The 22880-nt window shown below is 39.0% G+C and overlaps 1 protein-coding gene and 1 long non-coding RNA gene across 6 annotated transcripts in view; one reads left to right on the forward strand and one right to left on the reverse strand.

The window, feature by feature from the left end:
* The window catches only part of LOC309540342, a 416440-nt gene that overhangs the window by 25111 nt on the left and 368449 nt on the right, over window positions 1–22880 (forward strand). The window lies entirely within an intron of this gene.
* FIGN (fidgetin, microtubule severing factor) overlaps window positions 1–22880 on the reverse strand; it is a 129438-nt gene that overhangs the window by 11601 nt on the left and 94957 nt on the right. The window contains exon 1 of one of the 3 annotated variants that reach the window (XM_082236751.1): window positions 3217–3595. The exons of the other annotated variants lie outside the window; for them this stretch is intronic. Coding sequence (XP_082092877.1) covers window positions 3217–3259 — 43 coding nt within the window. The 5' untranslated portion in view covers window positions 3260–3595. Of the gene's footprint in view, window positions 1–3216; window positions 3596–22880 lie in introns of those variants that run through there. 3 annotated transcript variants of the gene reach the window in all.

A 22880-nucleotide genomic window follows, 5' to 3' on the forward strand; every position in this document is an offset into this window, starting at 1 on the left:
AAAATCAAATTTTAATTCATGACAGTTGGATGTTCACTCCTTCATTTTAAGATAAATCAGTAAACCTATAGTAAATATGAGGATTTAATTTCACCAAGAAAAACAGGTAAATAAATATGACAGCCATACAAAACAATTTAACTTAAATAAAATAAAATAGCCCAGAAGGCTTCTGATTCCTTATGCATAAGCTAAAATATTTGAACAGATTAATGCTTCAGTTGTTATGTATGGAGGGATTTTTTTTTTAAGAACTTTAAAATTTATTCATCTGCAACCTGCCAAGCAAATGATACAAATGGTATGTAATCATGGGTATAATTTACATCTGCAAAGCTTAATTGGTAAAACATTAATTCTGGAGTTAACAAAACATGCTTTAACACAATGGCTGCAGTCTTCCATGCATTTGTGCACTTGCCCCATTGAGGGAAGATAATCTGAATGCAGAACACAAGTTACTACTAATAATATATGGCATTTATGTAGAGTTTTAGAGAGAGCAAATTGCTTCACATGCATTAATTTCTTGCAGTTTTCATTACTGAGCTATGTTGTAGTAGTAATAACAATAGCAACAACAACAACTGTAATAACTATATTATTATTCCCATTATGGGGCTGAGATAGTGGCTTACCTAATGAGTTCATGGCAGAGGTAAAATGTGAATCAGGGACTACCTGATGCAAACAGTATGCTGCACCAAATGCTGTGTGAGCACAAAATGCTATAAAGCAACTGTGTGGGGATGCATTGAAGCCACTTCCTCAAATGGATCAGTGCCCACTATATTCTTGTACTACTCTCAATGCATTACTTATAAATGGTACCAGTGTTATGAACCTGAAACTTTTGAGAGTTTTGTGCACTTCTTAGGCAGCGTAGGAGCAGCAATACAGAACACCACCACCCCTTAAAACGCATGCCAGATTGTACTGTCAAATATATAGAGGTACCTCCGGTTACAAACTAAATTTGTTCCGGAGTTCCGTTCTTAAGCCAAAACCGTTCTTAACATGAGGTGTGCTTTCGCTAATGGGGCCTGCCGCTGCTGCTGCCTCACGACTTCCGCTCGCATCCCAGGGCAAAGTTTACAACAAGGGGCATCTACTTCTGGGTTAGCGGAGCTCGTTACAAGAAGCATTTGTAAGGAGGACGGTACATGACATGAGGTTCCACTGTACTGCCTTCTGGTGCAATCTGAATTAGAACTTCTGTGCATTTGCACAGATGTATAGGCATAATCTGTATCTTATAGTAAGGTAAAGGTAAAGGTACCCCTGCCCGAACGGGCCAGTCTTGACAGACTGTGGGGTTTGTGCGCCCATCTCACATCTATTGGCCGGGGGCCAGCGCTGTCCGGGGACACTTCCGGGTCACGTGGCCAGCGTGACATCGCTGCTCTGGCGAGCCAGAGCCGCACACGGAACGCCATTTACCTTCCCGCTGGTAAGCGGTACCTATTTATCTACTTGCCCCCGGGGGTGCTTTCGAACTGCTAGGTGGGCAGGCGCTGGGACCGAGCAGCGGGAGCGCACCCCGCCGCGGGGATTCGAACCGCCGACCTTTCGATCGGCAAGCCCTAGGCGTTGAGGCTTTAGCCCACAGCGCCACCCGCGTCCCGGTATCTTATAGTAGTCACTGGTAAAAAAAAATCTCATTGATTTTAATGGAGCTACGCAATATTGTTTATCACACAGTAACTATGGGGTGGGGTTGGGGAACAGGGGAATGCAAAAGTTTATTGTGGAAACACTCTAACAAAGTGAACATGCAAGCCTGTATTATGTTAAAATGTTTAGTATGGCATATCAACTTTTAAAAAACTGGTGTTGAAAAGCAATTAAATTTTTTTCTGCATTTTCATTCCTCTGGTATAAATAATCACATGCATCAAAACTATTTATTTGGCATAATTACTAGTTAGCCCATTGGTTTCAGATTACTATCCTAGTTGTGAATCTGCTCACTGCACAATAATTGAAAGTTTATTTATTGGTGCATATTGAGTACCAGTACATTTAACACAGGCTGTAAAAGCAGCATTTCAGAATTACAATATGAATTTAAGGAAACAGGACTATCCTCATAACCTAAACATAAGCATTTGTTCTACTGCATTACAATTATTAGTGTGATTTGTAAATTAAGAGTTAACTATAAAGCTATTATCCATAATAATATAGAGTGCACTACAACTGCCTTATCAAGTTCAAAAATAAGAAATATTACTGGTTATGGTGTTTGTTTCGTTGGCCTCTATGAAGTTGTACTGGTCAAATATTTTGGCAAGCAGCAATATTCTTTAAAAATAAGAGACATCTGGCAATCCTTTTATCAGCATGGCAATTGTGTTTCGGATAGAAAAAGCAAGCTAAGCAAACCATACTAAGGAAAAATACTAAGAAAGAAAATTGAGGAAGTGTTATTATAAAGAGCAAAGATATGCAATTGTCCAAATCTGGACAAAGAAAACATTCAACAACAGCTTTTCAGATATTATCAAATTAAAAAAAGATTCTAGGGATATGTGTGTGTGTGTGTGTGTGCGCGCAGACAATACTGTTGCAAATTCGTTTTTGACTGTTGCATACAGTATTTTGTAGTGTCCTGAACTGTTGTATGGATTATGCTTAGACCAATCAGGTTTTTAAAAAATATTTTACTCCCTTTTATTTAATTTTTTTTGGGGGGAGCTATTTCAAAATACTTCATGCTTTTCAAACATCATATACCATGTGCAAGCAACTTCATAATTCTCTCTCTCCCTCCCTCACTGTGTCAAAATTAACTGAAAGTAAGCGGGGGAGGGGGAATCACAGTTAAAGGCTGTCAAGGCTTAACACATCCCTACAGGACTTGTTTCAGAATCACAGCACATATGGGACCTAATCCTGCAAATGCAAACTGTCAGTTTTTCAGCTCCAAAATGACTGAACCTGTCCAGAATTTAATGTGAATCTAGAGAAAAAAGCACCTTGGTGATCATTCCGTTCAGTATGAGGCATAACAAGATAATATTTATTTTGTTGTTTTAAACTAATATAATACAACACACTACAAAAATATTTCATGCTGAGGGTGTTCAAACTTGTTTTGAACTGTACAAAGTATATTGACTAGCTTTTCTGAATATGCCTTCAGAGCAAATCAAGGCAAAATAAAACAACTGCCTCTTTTCTGTGTTCTATACCCTGTTAAAGGACTCTGCTCACCTGTACATTCCATTCCTTTTAACCATGTATACAAGTGTTGCATTGAAAGAGCTGGCCCATTGAATTAAATGTAAACTAGTAAAGCTGTAAATAAGATACACATCCATCATCCATTAGAATACATGCTTTGTTCATGAACACACCTCACCAAAGCTTTGATGTCATCTCCAAGACCTAGAGTTACCTGACCTCTGATCTCTGGAAACAACACAAGCAAGTACAGTGGTACCTCGGGTTACAGATGCTTCAGGTTACAGATTCCGCTAAACCAGAAATAGTACCTAGGGTTAAGAACTTTGCTTCAGGATGAGAACAGAAATCGCGCGGCAGAAGCGGGAAGCCCCATTAGCTAAAGTGGTGCTTCAGGTTAAGAACAGTTTCAGGTTAAGAACAGACCTCTGGAATGAATTAAGTTTTTAACCCGAGGTACCACTGTACTAATTTCTGACAATGTGCTTCAGGTTAAATATCCACTAAAAAGTAGTCACTGGAAATAGTTGCTTCTCATGTGCACTCTTGCATGTGATGTGGGACATGAAACATATTGGGTGGAATTCAGTGTAGTGCTATGGCAATAGCACTTGCCTGATGCACTTTCTTCTTGCCCGATGGAACAATCTCCCCTACTTTCCTTCTGTGTGCTGTTCTGGGCATTCTTCCAAAACTCTACAGCGGATTTGAGGGAGGAGAGGAGAAAAGCCCCACTGTACTACTGAGGGTCCTTTCACTCGCTTCCGCTAGTGGAATGGGTTAATTACATCTGGACAATCAAACTAGTAGACTTCAATATAATGAGGAAATGTGTAGAGCCATTGTTAGATGCAGATGCATATCTAACACATCAACGCTTCTGTCTGGATTCAAGCCTATTTAGAAACTAGCAGATATTGCTCAGTTTTGGACCCATGTTTAACAAAATGGCACACTACACTGATGTAGCATTCATTTTGCTCTACTAGACAGCTGTACTCTTTCTGTTCTTCAAGTATTAGGAACTATTGAAAAGACTGTACATCTAGAATACTTACTGTAATAATTACTCTGAAGTGATTGAATGCAGACACCTGATTCTATATCAAAGGCGAACATCCATCAACTCAGATGAGGTCCCAGCGCTCAAAGATGTCAAGTACTCTTAAGTGTTAGGCTTCATTGAGTTGAAGATGCTCAAAACCTTTAAGAATCAGGTCCTTAATAGAGACAACTCTGGTTCATAATCCTGTGCTACCAGAAGACAGGGACCAAGTCTTGCATGTGATATTTCTCTCTACAAAGTATACACCAAAGAGCAAAGGGAAAAAAAATATAGTTTCCCCAAGGATTTGGCAGTTGAATTATTACCAGCAAGAGTGCACTCACACTTGCAATTTGAAACAACTATAGTTTTCTCCCACACTGACTTCTAGTGTAGCATAGTCGACTAGAAAATGAGTGATGGACTGGAAAGTCCCCTGGTTCTTATTTTAAATCAGTCATGAACTTGGTTGCCTTATGTCAATTTGTAACAGGTGGATAACAATACAAGTTTGATGAAAGGTTTACAGGACTAATGCAAGTGAAGCATTTTGAGCAATTTGAAAAAATACTGTATAAATATGTAATCAGTACTAATACTGTTATTGTTAATACTGTGATGGGTAATGTTTATGCAGCCATGTCTGCTGTAAAATTTCCTTTGCCCATACAAGAGAAAATATAGTCATTATGTTATGTAAGTAGCCACGGCTGCCTTTGAAAAGAATATTCTATTAAGCTATTTGTCCTACCAAAAGGAGACCCATTGCTGCTGGCTCTTCCAGCACTTAAATAAATGCTAAAATTCTGTATGTCACATGGAAAGCTTATAAGAGCTGATGGGGAAATCCAGCAGTAATTTTAGTATTAAACTGTTAGTATTTGATCGTTTGGTCCAAGAAGGCATAATAGGCCACCTTGCTGATGCTAAGCTGGTTTGGGCCTAGTCAGTGGCTGGATGGGTAACTACATGTCCCCAGGCTGTGCATTCTGTGATGGAGGAAAGGAAGAATCTGAACTAATAACAACAACAACAACAACAACAACAACAACAACAACAACAATAGTGAAACTAAGTCAAAATAGTGTCAAAATGCTGTGGCGACAGCAGTTGGTGAACGATTAGCTTTGCTGTGGCATCTGCCCACTCCTCCCATTTTCAGTATATTGTAGCAATGCTTGTTTTTGGAAAGCCAGGTGAACAATGCCCCGTCGGTGCCACCCTGTCAACCGCTACTGCACTGTGGATTTTTTAAACTGAAAATTGAAATAAACACATCCCTCCTGAAGGTTAATCATTCTGGAATTTGCAATTTGAGTTTCCATCAAAGGTATTCATACATACCCACTGAAGATGAGGAGTCTAATCTAGACATGTGTGACTACATGGAACCTCAGTGGCTTTAAAATGGGCATGTTGCAGGCTTTATCCACTTCAACTTAGAAGGCCCTGTTTGCAAAGTACATGTGAAAGCAGACATATGTTTACTACAAGTAATCTCTCCAATCTGAAAGGCACTTACTTGCATGAAACTTTTTAGAATTGTAGACTTCACATATTGTTCCTTCCCGCTCTAACATATTTTAATATGAAATGCACACCTTATTAACATTAACTATAATGCTGTTCTTTATTTTGTGTGGTGTGTAAAGGGACAGCTTAGAACACTATACAATGCAGACCCTCCAAGTGTCCCTATTTTCCAGGGACACTCATGATTTAGAAAAGCCGTCCCAGTTTCTGATTTGATCCTGGAATGTCCCACTTTTCCTTAAGGTGTCCCTATTTTCATTGGAGAAATGTTGGAGGGTTTAGAGTTATCCAGCCCCCAAGGGAATCCTGTATAGGGAAGGTATTTTTTAAATGTTTAATGTTTTATTACATTTTTATGTATGTTGGAAGCTGCCCAGAGTGGCTGGGGCAACCCAGTAAGATGAGTGGGGGTATAAATAGTAAAATTATCATTACGGTATGGGATGTCCCTATTGTCATTGGAGAAATGTTGGAGGGTATGTACAATGGTGTAATTTCACGAACACGTGCAGGACCGCATTCATGTAACTGGCTTCCTCCTTCTACAATGCTCTAACTTTACACAAGTTTTTCATATTAATATCCCCCCCCATTTCCCTTAAAATATTCTTAATAATAGAATACATCTTCAGCTGTGTAGCCCTTCTGAATGCCAAAAGACTGTAGTACAGTGGTATAGCATCTACTTTGCATGCAGATGGTCACAGGTTCAATCCCTGGCATGTCGTGGAAGGGCTTGGGAATTTCCCTTATCTGAAACCCTAGATAACTGCAGCCAATCAGTACAGATAACACTGAGCTAGATGGACCAATGGTCTGATTCAGTATAAGGCATCTGTAATGTTTCCATGAAAGTTAACACTGAAAATTTAAAATTATTTTCCTCTCCAAACCAAATAGTTTAACTTGATACTGACTACAGGGAGCACACATAGTATAATATCAAAGTGAACCAATTGGGAGCTTGTAACTAGTTGCAGAACAATTTTGAAACCTGTACACTCCACATCCCAATTATCTAATTTAAATACGGTCAAATGATTATTCCTTTTAAATCACACTTTCACACCTCACGACTGCCAATTACAATACAATTGCAGCAAATTACTCTCATCCCCATCCTCCAACCCCTTTCTTCTAATATACATGGCTGAAGTTCTAACAATCACAAAGGCAATTCTGCCTTAAACGTGTTTAGCACGTATTGTAGTAAGTCTCATACTGCAAAAAAATCTTTATCAAATGAAGAGAGAGATTGACATAAGAACAAAGTAACAATTGAAACAAAGTAATGGGATTAAAATGTACCTCAGGCATTGTTGATTTGTCTTATTGTGAGCCAAAGTTACTGAGTTGGTATATATGGATACAGGCAGTTACTTATTAAAATGATAATTTTCATTTAAAGACGGCTATGGAAAGGCAACGTAGTTCCCACCCAAATAAGTTCTACATGAATACAGTAGTTAAGTTGCTCATGTTTGCTACATGGAAAATTGTTGTGTGCATTTATACATTAGGACCATTTAATGTGTTTATTGAAAAGTTTTTTTGCCTTGGACATGGCCTCCTCATTTTCTCATAATCTAAACCTTTCAGTTTATCCAGTATTTGTTTTACACTGACCCGTGAGCCAAAAAATGGCACAGCCTACACACTATTAAGCACTTTTGTCCCATTGATTTTAACTGGAGTGTTAAACATGTGTTTAGCATTCTTCCATTGAAATCAATAAGAAGTGCTTAATTTTGGCTGATCATTCCCACATATAAGGCAAGCTGTAATAAGTAGGATTAAAAAACAACAATGGTGTAGAGGCTAAAGACAATTAAAACCTCAAACAAAGTAATAATGTTTGGGGTACAATATCATTCAAGATAAACACTAATTTTAATATTTGTGTACCTAATCATACTGAAAGGAAATCAAATTATTCACAGTTCCGATCATTCCGTAGGCCAGTGGTTTTCAACCAGTGTGCTGTGGCACCCTGGGGTCCCTTAATGATGGTCGGCGGGCCGTGGGCAACACTGGCCTCTCATCTCTCGTCCCTTCCCTCCCTCCTCTGATGGTCTCATCCTTGCCTCCCAAAAGCTTGCACAGTTCCCCAGGCGGATGGTGCCTCTGGGGCTGGCCAGAAGGTGCTTCCCAGGCCTATGTGGGGCAGTGTGAGGCAGCTCAGAGACCAGGGCAGGAGCTGCGGCTGCCCAGAAGACTCCAAGGAAACACGACAAGAGAGGAGGCTGAAGGAACACTCCACAAGGGAGGGTGTTTGAAAACAGGTGATATAACGAGGATCCTGAGCCCCACAGAGGTGATGCAGAAAGAATGTGGTTGGTTAAGGGAGCCATGAACCCAAGAAGGTTGAAAACCTCTGACCTAGACTATCTCATGGTATCCTTGGTGGCCTAGATTGCCTTTCCCCAACTTCATTTGGTAGGACACCTATGGCCATTGATGGATTGGGATAGTTTGACCACAGTTGTACATGCTTTCGTAACCTCATGGTTGGATTACTGTAATGTGCTCAATGTGGGACCACATGTGGGGTTGGATTGGATACTGCAGCTGCTGCAGAACATGGTGGTTAGGTTGCTTGCAGAGTCCAACTACCACCTACACATTAAACCTTCTTTGTGGGATATGCCAGTCTGCCAGTCTGTGACCAAGCCAAGTTAAAGGTGTTAGTACTAACATATAAGGCTCTATACAGCCCAGGAATGGGTTATTTGTGAGACTGCCTTATCTCTTATATAGCCAGTAGATCCCTAAGGTCTGTGAGAAAGTTTCTTCTGCAAATTCCAAATAACTCAGAGCCTGCTCTTCAGTAACTCAGAAGAGGGCTTTTAGTGTAGCTGCCCATGTTCTGCAGAAGAGCATTCCTGTTGAGATATGACACACACCCACTTTCTGGAAACAATTGAAGACATTTTTGTTCTGGCAGGCTTTCCCAGCTGAATAACTGGATGTCTGTTTTTTATTGTTTTATTTTTGTTTTAAATGCATTGACTTTTTTTGGTTTGTTTTTAACTGGGTTTGGTTTTTTGCTGTTTTTATTGCACATCTCCTTGAGATGATTGTGTAGTAATAAATTAATGATAACAACAATAACAACATCTACTGGTGACAATGAACATTAGACTTATTTAAATCATTTCTGGAAAGCATTTAGTTAGCCTTGGATTCTACTTGCAAATGTCGACAGGTTTGTGTCATGACACTTATTAATGACATTTGCAACTTGCCATGATAAATGTCAATATTTATGGGTAAATTATGGAAATGAGTATAAAAGTTGTTCTTTTACCAGACACTAAGAGCACTGTCCTAACCCCCTGAGCAATATAGCTGGTGAGGGTTATGAACTGCTGGTCTCTACCTGCAAAGAAGCACCACCACTAGAAACCCCTACTGTGCCTTGGTGACAAGATACTGCTGGCAGTGTTCCCACTTGTGGCAGACAGCTAGTGGTGGGCTAGGAGCGGGACAGGATGCCATGCTGAACTGTTTCCTGGAAAAGGGCTGTTGCGCCAGCCTAAAGCTAGTGCATAAAAACTGAAAACCTCCCTTGCGTTCTTGTCCTGGCTGCTGAAGCCAGCAGGGCTGCAGAAGCAGTAGGGGATCCACTTACTGCACCTTGCAGGCCCCTTTTAGGATTACAGTGCTTGGCTAAATGTATACTTAGCTGGGAGCATGTCCCAATTGAACTCAACGGGGCTTACCTCTGGAGTAGAAATGTATAGGACAACACTGTAAAATAAGAACAAGAACATTTAAGGCAACATTACCTTCTGCAGAAAATAAAATAAAAGATTCACAGCCTAGTTTACAACAATGTTTCAAAATGTTATGAAGTTTCCTTGAGTGCATCTGGTGCAAGGATTATTTCTCTTCTTTTATCTGATCTTCTATTATGGGAACTTCTCTCTCTCTCTCTCTCCCCCCCCCCCCCAATTTTTAACATTAATCTGAGAGTTGATGGATTTTATCACCTAAACCCCAAATATACATTGGGGCAATATGTTCATTAAGTCAACCAAAAACTCTCAAAATAAGAAGCAAGCTTTCAAGTTGCCCCAAACTTTTTTTCAGACCTGATGGTGAACAAAGTAGGGGGAGGGATTTGGCTGACCTTGAAACTATGGAGTCTGCATTTAGTCACAGACTTGAAGTAGAATGTGAGAGAAGGTAGCAGACATTATTAATGAAATTATATTATTATTATTATTAATTATTCTAGTTATTTCACTTTAGCAAATATCTGGACATTTTGATTTTTTTATCAGAATATAAACAAAACAATATTAAAGAAGTTTCTGATATTTAACATAACATGCACACACTCTCTGTGTACATAAATTGAACATATGACAGACAGAAAAACAAGGGGGAGGTGTGACTTACAGTAATATGCTTACACAGAATTAAACAAGACCACTAAAAAGGGATCACAGGGGCTATGCATGTGCCAGGTCCTGATCCAGAAGGGACTCCAGAGTCTTAGCTTTCTTTCCTTTTTTAAAAAAGTAAGTCACCAGACATTTCTGAAGAAAGTTAGAGCATGAAATGCAGAGGCACTTTGAAGGCTTCTCTGCCATTGCTAAGGATGCTTAATCACTTAATCACTGTTGCTAGGCTATCAGAAGAAGAAATGCAGACCACTCCCACCTGGGTATCAGTGGGATTGCCCTTTCAGAGGAGCAGAAAAAGCAGGAGTGGATCATTGTTGCTGACGCTGGATAGAGAAGGATGTTAGGGTGTGTTTGTTTAAACAGTTTCCTTGGTGTCCAAATTATTTCATTCTCTGCCCAAGTGTGCTGCCTTTACATAATAAAACAACTGGGTGGTTTCCATATGTTCTACTAAAAACTCTTGACATAAATTAGGCTTTCTTCCTGTCAAGAAAGGAAGGAAGGAAGGAAGGAAGGAAGGAAGGAAGGAAGGAAGGGCAATTGCAACCCCTGTTCTCGGTTTTCTATGTCCCCCACCCAGCCGTTACTGGTCTGCTTGCCATCACTGGGCTGTTATTTACCAGTACTGTATACAGTAACCAGAAGAAAAAATATATAATGAATCAGCAAGCACCTTACGGCTGCAGGTAGACTGTACTTTACCACAAGAATGCTTTTCTGTTTATATGAGCTTTGCTGAGAGTTCTGAAAGTGCACATATTTGTTGCATATTGTGGATTTTACTCCCAGGAGATTATATCTGTGTGTACTGTTTTCCCTCTTTTATGTTCACAACTAGGTAGGCTGAGAGTTGGTAGTTCAGCCATCAAAGTTGTGAATCTGCACATACTCAAGAATATTTTTTGCTTGTTGATTATTTCTCAGGTTTGGCTTGCACTCTCTCTCTCTCTCTCTCTCTCTGTCTGTCTTTGTAAATATCAAGACTATGAAATGTTGCAGCTAAAACAAGGGGGCTGCTGTGACTGATATTATATATTTGCATCTTTGTTTTCTACTCAGGAGCTCAAGGTTGTGCACACTATCCTCCCTGCCCCCACTTTTAGGATTAGCATTAGGATCCACCCTATTTCTGTAACTGTAATTTGTTTTTAACCTGTTTTTAACAAGGAATTTTATATTATTGTAACCTGACAAGGGACGTTATGGTAAAGGGTGAAGAAGAAATCAAACAAGTCTAACATCCCTGTGAGGTATGTATGTATGCATGTATGCATGTATACATACCCCGCCCACCTGGCTAGGTTTCCCCAGCCACTCTGGGCAGCCCCCAACAAAGTAATAATAATAATAATAATAATAATAATGTGATAAAACATAAACAGCACTTATTGAGAGTAGATTATGGGGTGGGGCGGCAATCCACATACAATGTACCAGACCTAGGAAATCCTGTTTGCATCCCTGGAGTTAAGTCCACTGGGTTAAATTGGACTTATTTTTATGTAAAACTCTGCAAAGAATTGCAATCAGAGATTTAATCTGGATAGTAATGAAGAAACACATAATTTCTATCTGAAGTAAATTTCTAAGATTTGGCTGTTATTTTTTTCTCTTGGAGTTACTGCTCTTGCAAGCAAGCATGCACAACTAAAGCACACACAGCTATAGGTGAAACACAAAATACCTTGATTTTTAACAGCTAATTAGGGAGATGGGTTTGGAAATCTATTTAAGTCCTCCCTCCTGCAGTGTACTAGACACGCAAATTTCACATTTATGCATTAATAGCATTCTGTGACTCATAAAGACCACATGCCACATGTTACAAACATTCTTGTTTGTTACCATCAACATTCTCATACTTACGTAAATAAAAGGGAGACATTTAAAGAGGGAAATAAATAAGGATAAATACTGGTATGAATATTGAATGACCATTGTTGATTCAGATCAATGGTGTGCTCAGCTTTAAGTGACAGTGAATCTTAATATTTTCTAATCAACGGGAGGATGCATTTTCCATGAATGCAAAAAGCAGATCAGATTACTAGCCAATATTCTCCCTGATCCTATGCTAGATCTAGCATTCATTTAGCAGGAAGCTACTCTATTTGCACATCCTGTATCTTCTCCCTAATAGGGGAGGGATACAAAAAATAAGCACACCCTCTACTGACAATTTATTTATTACAATTGGGAAAGCAGATATGCTTCTATTGCTCTGTTCACAGATCTGTGGTGTATAGCCAGTGCTTTCGTTCTAAAAAAATAAATAAAAATGTTCAGTGGTGCTCGCACTTTGACTCAACCATATCACCATTTTATAGTTGAAATCGGGAAAAATAAATACAGTAAATGAACAAAAGTACAAAGATTCACAAAATGTTTAGGGGTATGTGTACCCCTGCGTCCCTCCAGAAAAAAAGCACTGGAGAAGGCTGTGCATTTTTGTATATTTTTTTCCCTGAAGAGTATAGATATAAACACTAGCCATTAACCTTAGTCTTAAGGTTAAATCAGTAACATTTTTCATCTGTCAAATTGTGTTGCTTCAAGAAATAGCCTTCCTTCTTTAAAATAGCAAAACAAAATTATGAATGCCAATTGCCTACTTTTAATCCTTAAGATTCATCCTTTATGAACACGAAAATATGTATTTTACAGATACAGTTGGGTTAATCAAAGAGACCTCTCTGCACAGTCCTGTTCTTTTTAAGCATATGAAAGCAAAGATCAATTTTGGAAAGTTTGAAATAAATGGTCAATCTTGAACTAATACGGGTCACCATGCAGATTTAGTACCTTCATCTAAAATAAATGACATATTCCTCTCAATTTCCCATTCCTAATGCCATTGCATATCCCAGTTTAGCACCCACCTATCTAATCAAGTTATGCAGTTACTTTTATTGAGATCAGAGTACCTCTGTGCTAATAAGCTAAAGGAGAGTAAATGCATTATATGTATATTTGGAAGTAATCTAATACTGTCTTTGGGGAGGAAATCCTTCTTAAGTTGACTGCAAAACATAGTCAGACTTTGCAAAAGAAAAGAAAAGAAAAAAGAGGTTAGTTTATGCATTTTACTTACTTTGGTAATCTACACATTAATTTTTAATGCAATTGTACAAGCTGTTGCATTTCAGACTTGCGAGGGGGGGGGGAATCTATAGCCATGACTGGGTGACATGGTGCATTAATTCAATGTCCTTCACTCCCAGGACCTTTTTAGTTCAGCTTGAAGAAAATAACTTTGGACTTCCGGGGTTGACGCGATCTGGGAATGGCGGATTCCCTCCGAGCTCCGGAGGGAATCGGCTCAGCAGGGGACGGGTCTTTGCCGTGCCGGCGACACGGGGACCCTTAAAACCGCAGGCGCGGTGCCTGCGGACTGAAGACTCGGCGGGTGCCTTAAGCGCCCCCCCTGATTCGCGAAGAGCCTTTTTAAAGGCTGCGGAGGGGATACGGGGGGTGGCGTGGCACTGAGAGTCCATCGCTACCTCTGCTGAGCGAAGCCGCGAGCCATGACCGGAGAGCGCTGACTTCCTTCCTTGAAATTCGGCTGAAAAAACAACCCGTGAGTAATTTGGACTTGGCTTTTAAGAAATTTATCCACTGAATTTGAGACGATCGGGGGATGTGCTAAAAGGAAGTCCGCACCCCCCCACCTTGCAGACGATCTAGAGCAACGAAAAAAGAACTAAGCTGGAGTGCCCACCCTGTAAAGGGTGAGTTTTAAAAAAAAAAGACAGTAACTTCCAAGATTTGGAAATTTTGAGCAGGAGAGAGGAGTGTTGGATGTTTTGTGTTCTGTTGTAAACAACCCCCCCTCCCGGGCCCGGGAGCGTCCTGCTTTGGAGCTGGTTTAAGAAGTGCAGAGTTTGACAGCTGTCAAAGCTGTCAAACGGACTGTTAATAGTGGAAAATTGCTACCTAAGTTACCTCTGGATTAAAAAGAGTTACAATTGATCTAAAATTGTTGGAAATAAAGAAACAATAACAAGACAAAGGACTGTTGGGGAAAAGAATACTAAGTAACCAGATTCCCTCTAGAGGGAATTCTGTGGAATTACAATGGCTGTGGATGGAAAGATACTGGGAGAAATCGAAAGGATGTTCTATTTGGTTGGAATCTTACAAGAGCAGACTACGGCTATGAGTGAACAATTGATGACCTTGACTTCTGAAACAAGTAGTTCTGCTGAATGTAACGAGGACCTCAATGAGAAAGAATCCACAGCTGAACCAGAAATGATAATAAAAGAAGAGGAGAAGACAAAACAAGAAAGAGAAGAAGTGATGTGGGAAAATACAGAGCAGAAGCTGACGCCTGTGGAATACAAACAAGGAGATTATTGGAGCAAATCTACTATAAATCCACGAAAGATGCAGAAGACGAAAGTGGAGGTCCTGGGAGTCTATGAAATTAAGGAATTTAAAATAAAGAAATATAATCGGGGCCTCCACATAGACTCTGACTTTGATTACCTTCAAGATTCATGCCTTGTGGAAACTCTTCAGCAGCTGTTTGCAAATATGGGAAGAGACTTTGGATTGATGGTGAAAGAACTCTTTCGAGATGTGACGACTGGCATAAAGGATTACCAACAAGACCGGCGGAGAGGGACTGAAAGAGACTGGAGGGCCTCGGACGTGAGGAACCCGGGCTAGGAACTGTTATTTTGGACATGCTTTGGGAAGGGACGCAAACCGGGGATGGGAGGGAGGGAAAAATTAAGTTCTAACAACACTCATGATTATGGGATTTGGTTAAAAAGATCATTATTCAAGACAAAATGGGAAATCGTTGGAAGGGAATTGAGGTCCAACTTAGAAAAAAATAATTTTGTTTGTTTTTATAAAAGGACTAATATTAAGACAGGGAAATGCCAATTTGCTGACATAAATTTGGAAATGGGGATGCAAGGGAGGGGGTAGGGGGAAGTCAATGACCAGGGTTAGGAAATAACATTTTCGGGAAAGTATATATGTTTGTTGTTGTTTTCTTATTTTCTTTTTTGTTTATGTGTTTATTTGTTTTTTGTGTCTTTGTTTTTGTCTATATAAAATGTGAAAACCCAATAAAAATTTTATAAAAAAAAAAAAAAAAAAAAAGAAAATAACTTTGATCTGAATGCCGTGGAGGGAAAGAAAGCTACATATGAAATGAGTTTTGCTGGGTTTAGTGTTGTTTCTTATATACAAGACAACATATGACGATAAACTGCTTTAGCATGCTACTGACGTGGCCGAGGATTAACAGCAGACTACTCTTAGCAGCAGTTGCAGTCTTACATATACATACACACAGAATTCCCAAACTACTGTCTCTTTTTCCATTGTCACACAGAAGTTGCACATAACATATCCCTTAAGAGTTTAGTCAGGAAAGAGGTAGCTTCTGATACTTGCTTCTGCTCATAGGAGCGTCAGTGGTCTCACACTTTCTTTGGTTTTGTACAAAAATGAAACACAATTTTCTTGATCATAAAATTGGTGTACCAGAGTTAGAAAATAAGTACATAATCTTGCAAATAAATGACTGGCTGGGACAACCCAGTCAGATGGGTGGCATAACAATAATAACAACAACAATATGTGCTATTTACATCAAACATTCAGTGTTGCACCAACTAATCTGATGACAGGCCACAAACCTAATTTATGTAAGGGCAAAACACAGGCTAAAAATGGATTGATTCCCTTGACGTGGCTGTTTGCAAAGCCTGTCTCCTTTTCTTCTTGCAATGTATCCTCTTTCTACCGCAGAGAAACATGATTAGTGGCAAAACGATAACTAAACAAACTGAAACATTGGAACACCAGGGTAAGATTAACATTTTCTCTGCTTACACCTCTGAGTTATGTAGTCCATCAACAAGCTTCCTTCCTTGCTCATCCAATTAAAGGTCTTGAAACAAAATATTTAAAAATGTGAAATAGCTCATTATTTGAATGCTGATGCATTAGGGCAAGTGTTGTGGCATTTTATTTATTTATTTCAACTGGAATGTTACTGTTTTGAGTTTTGAAATCTATAAAATGGCTGATTTTGCATATCACAGCAAACCATGGTTTATTATGATGGGAAGCCACAGTGAGCCTCAAATTTGTGTTGCCCCCTTCTCTCAGTGTGGAAGCTTTTACTTCTGTTTCAGATTAACTATATTTAGTTCAAACTTGGTAGAGACTGTTTTTAATCTTATGAAATCACTTGTTCCAACAAATTATTTAAGACTAATAACATGGTTCTGATAAAGCACAGTAATGCTAAACTGTGGTTAATCAAAAATAGAAATGAAAGCTTCTGATCACCTCACAACTGTACTGGACAATAAGTAGGCAGGGGGAGTATATATGGCACAAGGCGACTTGTTTGCATCACAATAAACCCTGGCTTATTTTGACATCCAAATGCACATAGCCATTATGCTAGTAAAATAATAAAAAAGTGAAAATGGTTAACTCTAGTCAACTGTTCCTCCAACAACCCTATTTTTAAAAGGGAGCCACTGATAGTCTGTATAGGTTATTCATAATGCCCTTAAAAACTAACTTCTCCTGTGTGTTCCCTGTCCCCCAATTAATAGAAGCAAATTACACTTCACAGCAGGAGCTTTCTCTGGAGGAAGGCACAGAGTGAGTGACCGACTAAAATCTGGACTATCTCTTTGAAGGGGTGGGAAATTAAGACACTTGTAAGGTTTAAAGAACCCAGCTCTACTTCAGAGAAAACTACATTTGTTTTCCAAAACTTAGCATTCATTTTTCCTTCCTCCCATTTTAGTAGCTCCAATATTCTCAAACCAAACGACAGAGATAATCAATGAATAATCATATCCAGAACTGTATATACTATGCTGATTGTATTAAAGCAAATCACTATCATAGTTTTGCTTATACGAATGATACACAATGATAAAACTGTCTAAATACGTTCTGCAAATTATAGCATTCAAGGTCGGCCAATTGCACTCTCAAAACTAGCAGATAAATAAATGCTAGTTGATCTGTCTATGAATGACCATTAAGCAATGTGAGCAAGCATTTCTAGCATTCTGCTATCTGATTTAATAACTTGCAGAAGTCATTATTAATAAAGGAGTATACATTTGACTTGCAAATACCATTTAATAAAATAGATAATCAAACCAAATTATTGCATTAACTTTGATATTTTTAACAAAGAAAAATGGCTTGAAAATTGATTTTCAATATAATAAACACATGAAGGGTTGCTTTGCTAATAGTGATACCTTCCTATTCACATTATTCTCTTCCCATGGGCATTATTTTCCTCTCATGGCAGGTAAGCATTATCTAAGTAAGGTTAGCCAATAAAAATTGCTTTAAGCGTGTGTTAAACAGGACATGATGATGTTTATTATATAGTGCTATATGGCCTTTTAAGCCGTGAGTTGTAACATTTGATGCAGTAATAGTTGGTCTTTCATGCACTTACTATCTATACTGCAGCAAATTCAACTACATTATACTCTCATTACTGTTTGCAATAGTCTTTTAATCTTTTTATCATGCTTTTCTCCCCAGTTTTACACAAAACAGTAGTATAAAAAGCATCCACAGATCTCAGACATCATAAAAACAAGGGCTTCTATTCACTTCACATAGATTCATTAAAATCTTGCCACAGCAGCTAAACAGCAGCAGTGACAGCTAATCACTTAAGGACTTATACATTAACCAATCTCTCCCCCCCCCAACCCCGCCTCCCCACCCTATTTTCGGTAATAATGTTCAAGGCATGATTTAATAGAGAGACAGTCATTAAATACAGTTAACACATTTTACACCCAAGTTAAGCTTAGAAGTGAATGAATATTCACTTAAACATTATAATCAGCTTGGGCATTTTAAAATAATTTGCAAGAATGCTGGTTTTAAAAGTTGAATGCTTCCAATTGCCTTGGTAATCAGAAAACCTCAATAGCTGGATAAAAGATTTGCAGCCAAAACAATTGAGATGTGGAGTATGCTAATTAGAGGAATACATAAATTTTACAAATCATTTTAAGAGCAAAGAGCTATTATTTCATTTAGACCTTTACTTTGAAATAAAAGATGCAGAAGAATGCTTTTAGGAACCTTATACACAAACAAGCATGTGTATGGAGGAGACATTGCAGATTTCAAGCAAACAGCATTATATACATGTTTCTGTCCCTCTTGTTTCCAGTGTCAGTTGGACAGCTTCTTAGACAATTTTCTATTCATTACTGAACTGTGGAAAAGAAACACAGAGGTAGCATTTTCTTTTTAAACCATGTAATGTCTTATAGCCAGATTCCAAAGCCTCAAGGAAAAGAGGTTTTTTTCTCTCTGCCTGCTAGACAAGCTGTCGTAATTGAAATGAAGTCTAATCAGACTCATTACTGTTTTCAGCAATTTGCACCACCAAAGATGCTTATTAGGTAACAGTGTTTAATAAACCGCTCTTTAGAAAACTACCAGTAATGAGCTCTTAACAGCCAATCTTTAGCAGGAATGTAATGTGAAAAGTGTTCCTAGCACTGAATAGATTTTCACATTTAGTAGTGTCATAATTAAGCTCGAGGAATTGGTGGCTGCAATGTTAGATTTACTGCAAGATAATCTACAATCTCTGCCCACCCCGCAAGTATATTTGAGAACACAATCTTTATATTTAAGCAAAATTACAGTTAATGTTTCCCCTGCAATTTTTAGAAGTATGTCAAGCTTTCCTAGAGCATGATAAACAGCATTCACTCAAAGGATTAAGGGTTGGGGGGAGAATGAGAAAAGGCATTCAGAAGGCAAGTTTGAGACATTCAGGTTTCACACATGTATTTCTTAATATTTATTTACATTTAAACCAGCTGTGCATACCCCTGTTACATGCTGAAAAGAAAACCCAGAAATACAAATAATTAAGAAATAGTCATGCCATTGCACTGAATGAATAAAACTTAAAATTTACTTAAAATTTTAATTAACTGAGCAATACCTCAAGTGCTATCAACCTCTAGCGGTTATTAAGCACCTAATAGCCACACTTGTAATACTTCAAAAGTAACATGCCAGCATATATTATTCATAAAAATATAGCTATTAGTGAGATGGAGGGTTTTTAATCACCAGAAACGCCATGCAGACACAATGCTAAGCCCATAGGAGAAAAAAAAGCTTAAAAAGAGAGAGAATGACTGTGTTTGGCTAATTAGAAACAAGAGAAGGGATCCCAAACAAGATCCAGTACTTTCATTTATCTGTTTGGATGCAATGCTAACCCATAGTTTTGTATTATTAAAATGACCCTAAGTGAACTTTGATCCCCTTTCCTCTCACAGAGCAATGAGAAGTTTGGAAGCTTTCACTTCTGTTTTTGATTAACCATAGATTGCTGCACTGTCCAAACCTAACAAACTGTGGTTAATCTAAAGTGGAAGTTTCTGATCATACCGTAGGAGCAGAGGGGAAGGGAAGGGAAATATGTGAGCCCAAGGCTTGCTGTGGCTTATCCCCATAGCCCTAAAACATGGTTTAGCATAGGGTTGCCATACATCCAGGAAATTCCCGACATGTCCTCATTTGGGGGGCCAACAGGCCCATCCGGGGGGATTTTCACATTTTAAAGGAAATCTCTGGGATTCGGGAGTATTTATTCAATTGTTTTTTTCGGGGGGGGCTTGGGCATGAGTGCAGGCAGCCCAGGCGCTCTGCAGGTCGTGGCCACTGCCAGCCCGAGCCAGGGAAAGAGAAGTGTGGGCGCAGCCACTGCCACCTGTGTGCCTTTTTCCCCGGCTCGGGCTGTCTGCCTTTTTGCTTTTCAAAATGTGGAAAGCATAGTTTAACATTATGGAGAAATTCTCCTGGACCCTCATTAGACCAATTTGTTCTTGGCAAAGTATGTTTATGCTGGTGGATAATAATGTGGAAACACAGAATAGACTGATTCTAGAATCTTTTAAGATCACCGTTTGGAGAGCAGGTTCTCATAAAGATGTAGATATTTTGTTTCCTTAAAATAGAAAGAATATGCTTGAGAGAGCTTTGGAGCTGGATTCTGTTTTATAAAGAGGACTATATATAAATATTGGAATCACTGGAATGAAGAAGACTACAATAGACTTTTAAATTCCCTTGAAACAGAACTCCATAATACGATGTTAAGGAGAATTCCACTTCTGAGCAATTCTTGGAACACTTTTTGAAAATTCATCTTAGTCTCTAAATTTGAGTAATCCTAAATTTATTGGCGCCAATAAACTTCCATATCTGTTTACAGCTTTCAGAATCAATATGACTATGAGAACTGAAGCGGCTAGAATAATGCCAGTTCTGTCTGATTTTTCGCAGTACATATGATTTTCACCTAAGAAGCTGCAAAATCAGAAACCCTACTCCCATGTATGGGTTTGTATAACTATCAAATCAAACTTTCTTCCAGCTTCTTAAATCTGGACTGAATTTATACACAAACCCAAAAAAGATTTCTTATCAAATTGTTGCATAATCTCAATTACCACAAGGCTCACTTCTTAAGATTCATTTTGCAGACAACCATTCAAACATTCTGCAGTGGCTTTGGAGGGCATAACCTTGCACTTTTTAATGTGTGAAAGTGTTGAGCTGTACATCATGTATGAATGATAGCCTAAACATCTAAATTGCAATACAAATGGTTTATATAAAGGATTTATCCAAAATAAAACAGATGCTTTCCGGTATCAATTGCTTATTGATAACAAAACCACTCAAATTGTAGTTCATTTGAATTGCAAGGCTGCAATCCTACACTCAGTTACCTGAGAGTAAGACCCATTGACCCATTTATCGGCTGCCTTTCCTCCTTGGCTAAAAGGTGGTGACTGGCCCAAAGTCACCAAGTGAACAGGTCACTTAACTGATGAATGGAGGAAAGTCCCAGTGTACCAGTACCTGTGTTGATTTTTAAAATATAGTGGTACCTCGGGTTAAGTACTTAATTCGTTCAGGAGGTCTGTACTTAACCTGAAACTGTTCTTAACCTGAAGCATCACTTTAGCTAAAGGGGCCTCCTGCTGCTGCCGCGCTGCCAAAGCACGATGTTCTTAACCTGAAGCAATATTTCTGGGTTAGCGGAGTCTGTAACCTGAAGTTTATGTAACCTGAAGCGTATGTAACCCGAGGTACCACTGTACATGTGATCTTTTCAAAATAAAAGTTATTGTAGGGTTCAAGATTCTTCATTTTGGCTCTTCTCAAAGATCACCATAATATGCCTCCTCAAGTGGACCAAATATTGCCTATTGGTGAGAACTCACCCATGTTTCTGACATGGAAGCATTATGAGAGGAAAAGAAATCAGAATCTGTGAAATGGCTTATAATTTCAAAGAGAGGAGTATGAAGTATGAAAAACATATCACTATAAAATACTGAGAATTGCTCCACTGAGTTCCTGCATCAAACACCACAAGCAATATGAATACACATGTTGTTTTCTGTTTTTATATATTGTCATGTTTGTTCATATCATCAAAATATTTTTGTGAGGCCTAATTGCACACAATACAAATCATGTTCAAGGCTTTCAGTAACTACTAGCCCTGATCACTATGTTCTGCTTCCACTGTCAGAGGCACTATGCCTCTGAATGCCAATTGACTGGAATCACAGATGATTACTCCTGTAAGCAGCTGGTTGGCCCCTGAGAGAACAGGATGCTAGACTAGATGGCCCATGGACCTGATCCAGCTGGCTTTTCATTTGTCATTTGTTATATAGTCATCTGTGTATCTTCCTCTTAAAAAGGTAAAGGACCCCTGGCAGTTAAATTTCCCTCAATGATATCATTACACGTGAAAATCTGGCTAGACATCCTATTCAATGCAACACAATCTCTGACTGAATAGGACCACCAATATGACTAGTACAAGAAAGCAGAAACAGGCAAAGACCAAAAATGGTGCTGAAGTAGCAGCAAGCAGGGAAAGCAATAGGATCAAACAGCTAAATATTTCTATTTTGGGGAAATATTTCTACCCCACTAAAATTGCTGTTTTTAAGACGAAACCTGGCTCAGTCCTAGTTCTAACTAGCAGATGGGGGAGGGATATGCTAAATGTGATGCAGTTGCTGTTGGCATCTATTTGTGCCTCAGGAAACAACGGAGTGCGTCTCCAGGAGTGAAGTCAAACCTCTGGAGTATCACAATGTCTGGTATGTAAGTCATAACTGCCTTCCCTGCCCCCCCACAGCTATTTTGTGTCTGGTACCCCCAGCACCCTCAAAATTCGAAATGTTTCTACTGGTCCAGAAAGGCTGGTGATCCCTGCATTAGAATGATCAAAAGGAACCTGCAACTTAACTGTTGCAGTGTTAGGTGCTTCTCTTTAGTGTTCTAGCCAGTCATGTTTTCATTGAGGATATTCCATTCCATTTCCTTTCCTCACCTTGATTTTCTGACTTCCTCCTGACTCACAGCATTCTGTGGCCACTAAACATGCACCATCATGTTTTTTGAGGGGAGTTCCCATACATATTTGTGTGTGTGTGTGTGTGTAATGAAAGAAAGATACAGTGGTGCCTCGCAAGACGAAAAGAATCCGTTCTGTGATTCTCTTCGTCTAGCGGTTTTTTTGTCTTGCGAAGCAAGCCCATTGACGGATTAGCGCTATTAGCGGCTTATCGGATCAGGTGATAAGCGGATTAGCGGCTTAGAAAAAGGGGGGGAGGAAAAAA

Source organism: Podarcis vaucheri (genome assembly GCF_965113315.1).
Source record: "Podarcis vaucheri genome assembly, chromosome: 1".
NCBI classification, from domain to species: Eukaryota; Metazoa; Chordata; class Lepidosauria; order Squamata; family Lacertidae; genus Podarcis; species Podarcis vaucheri.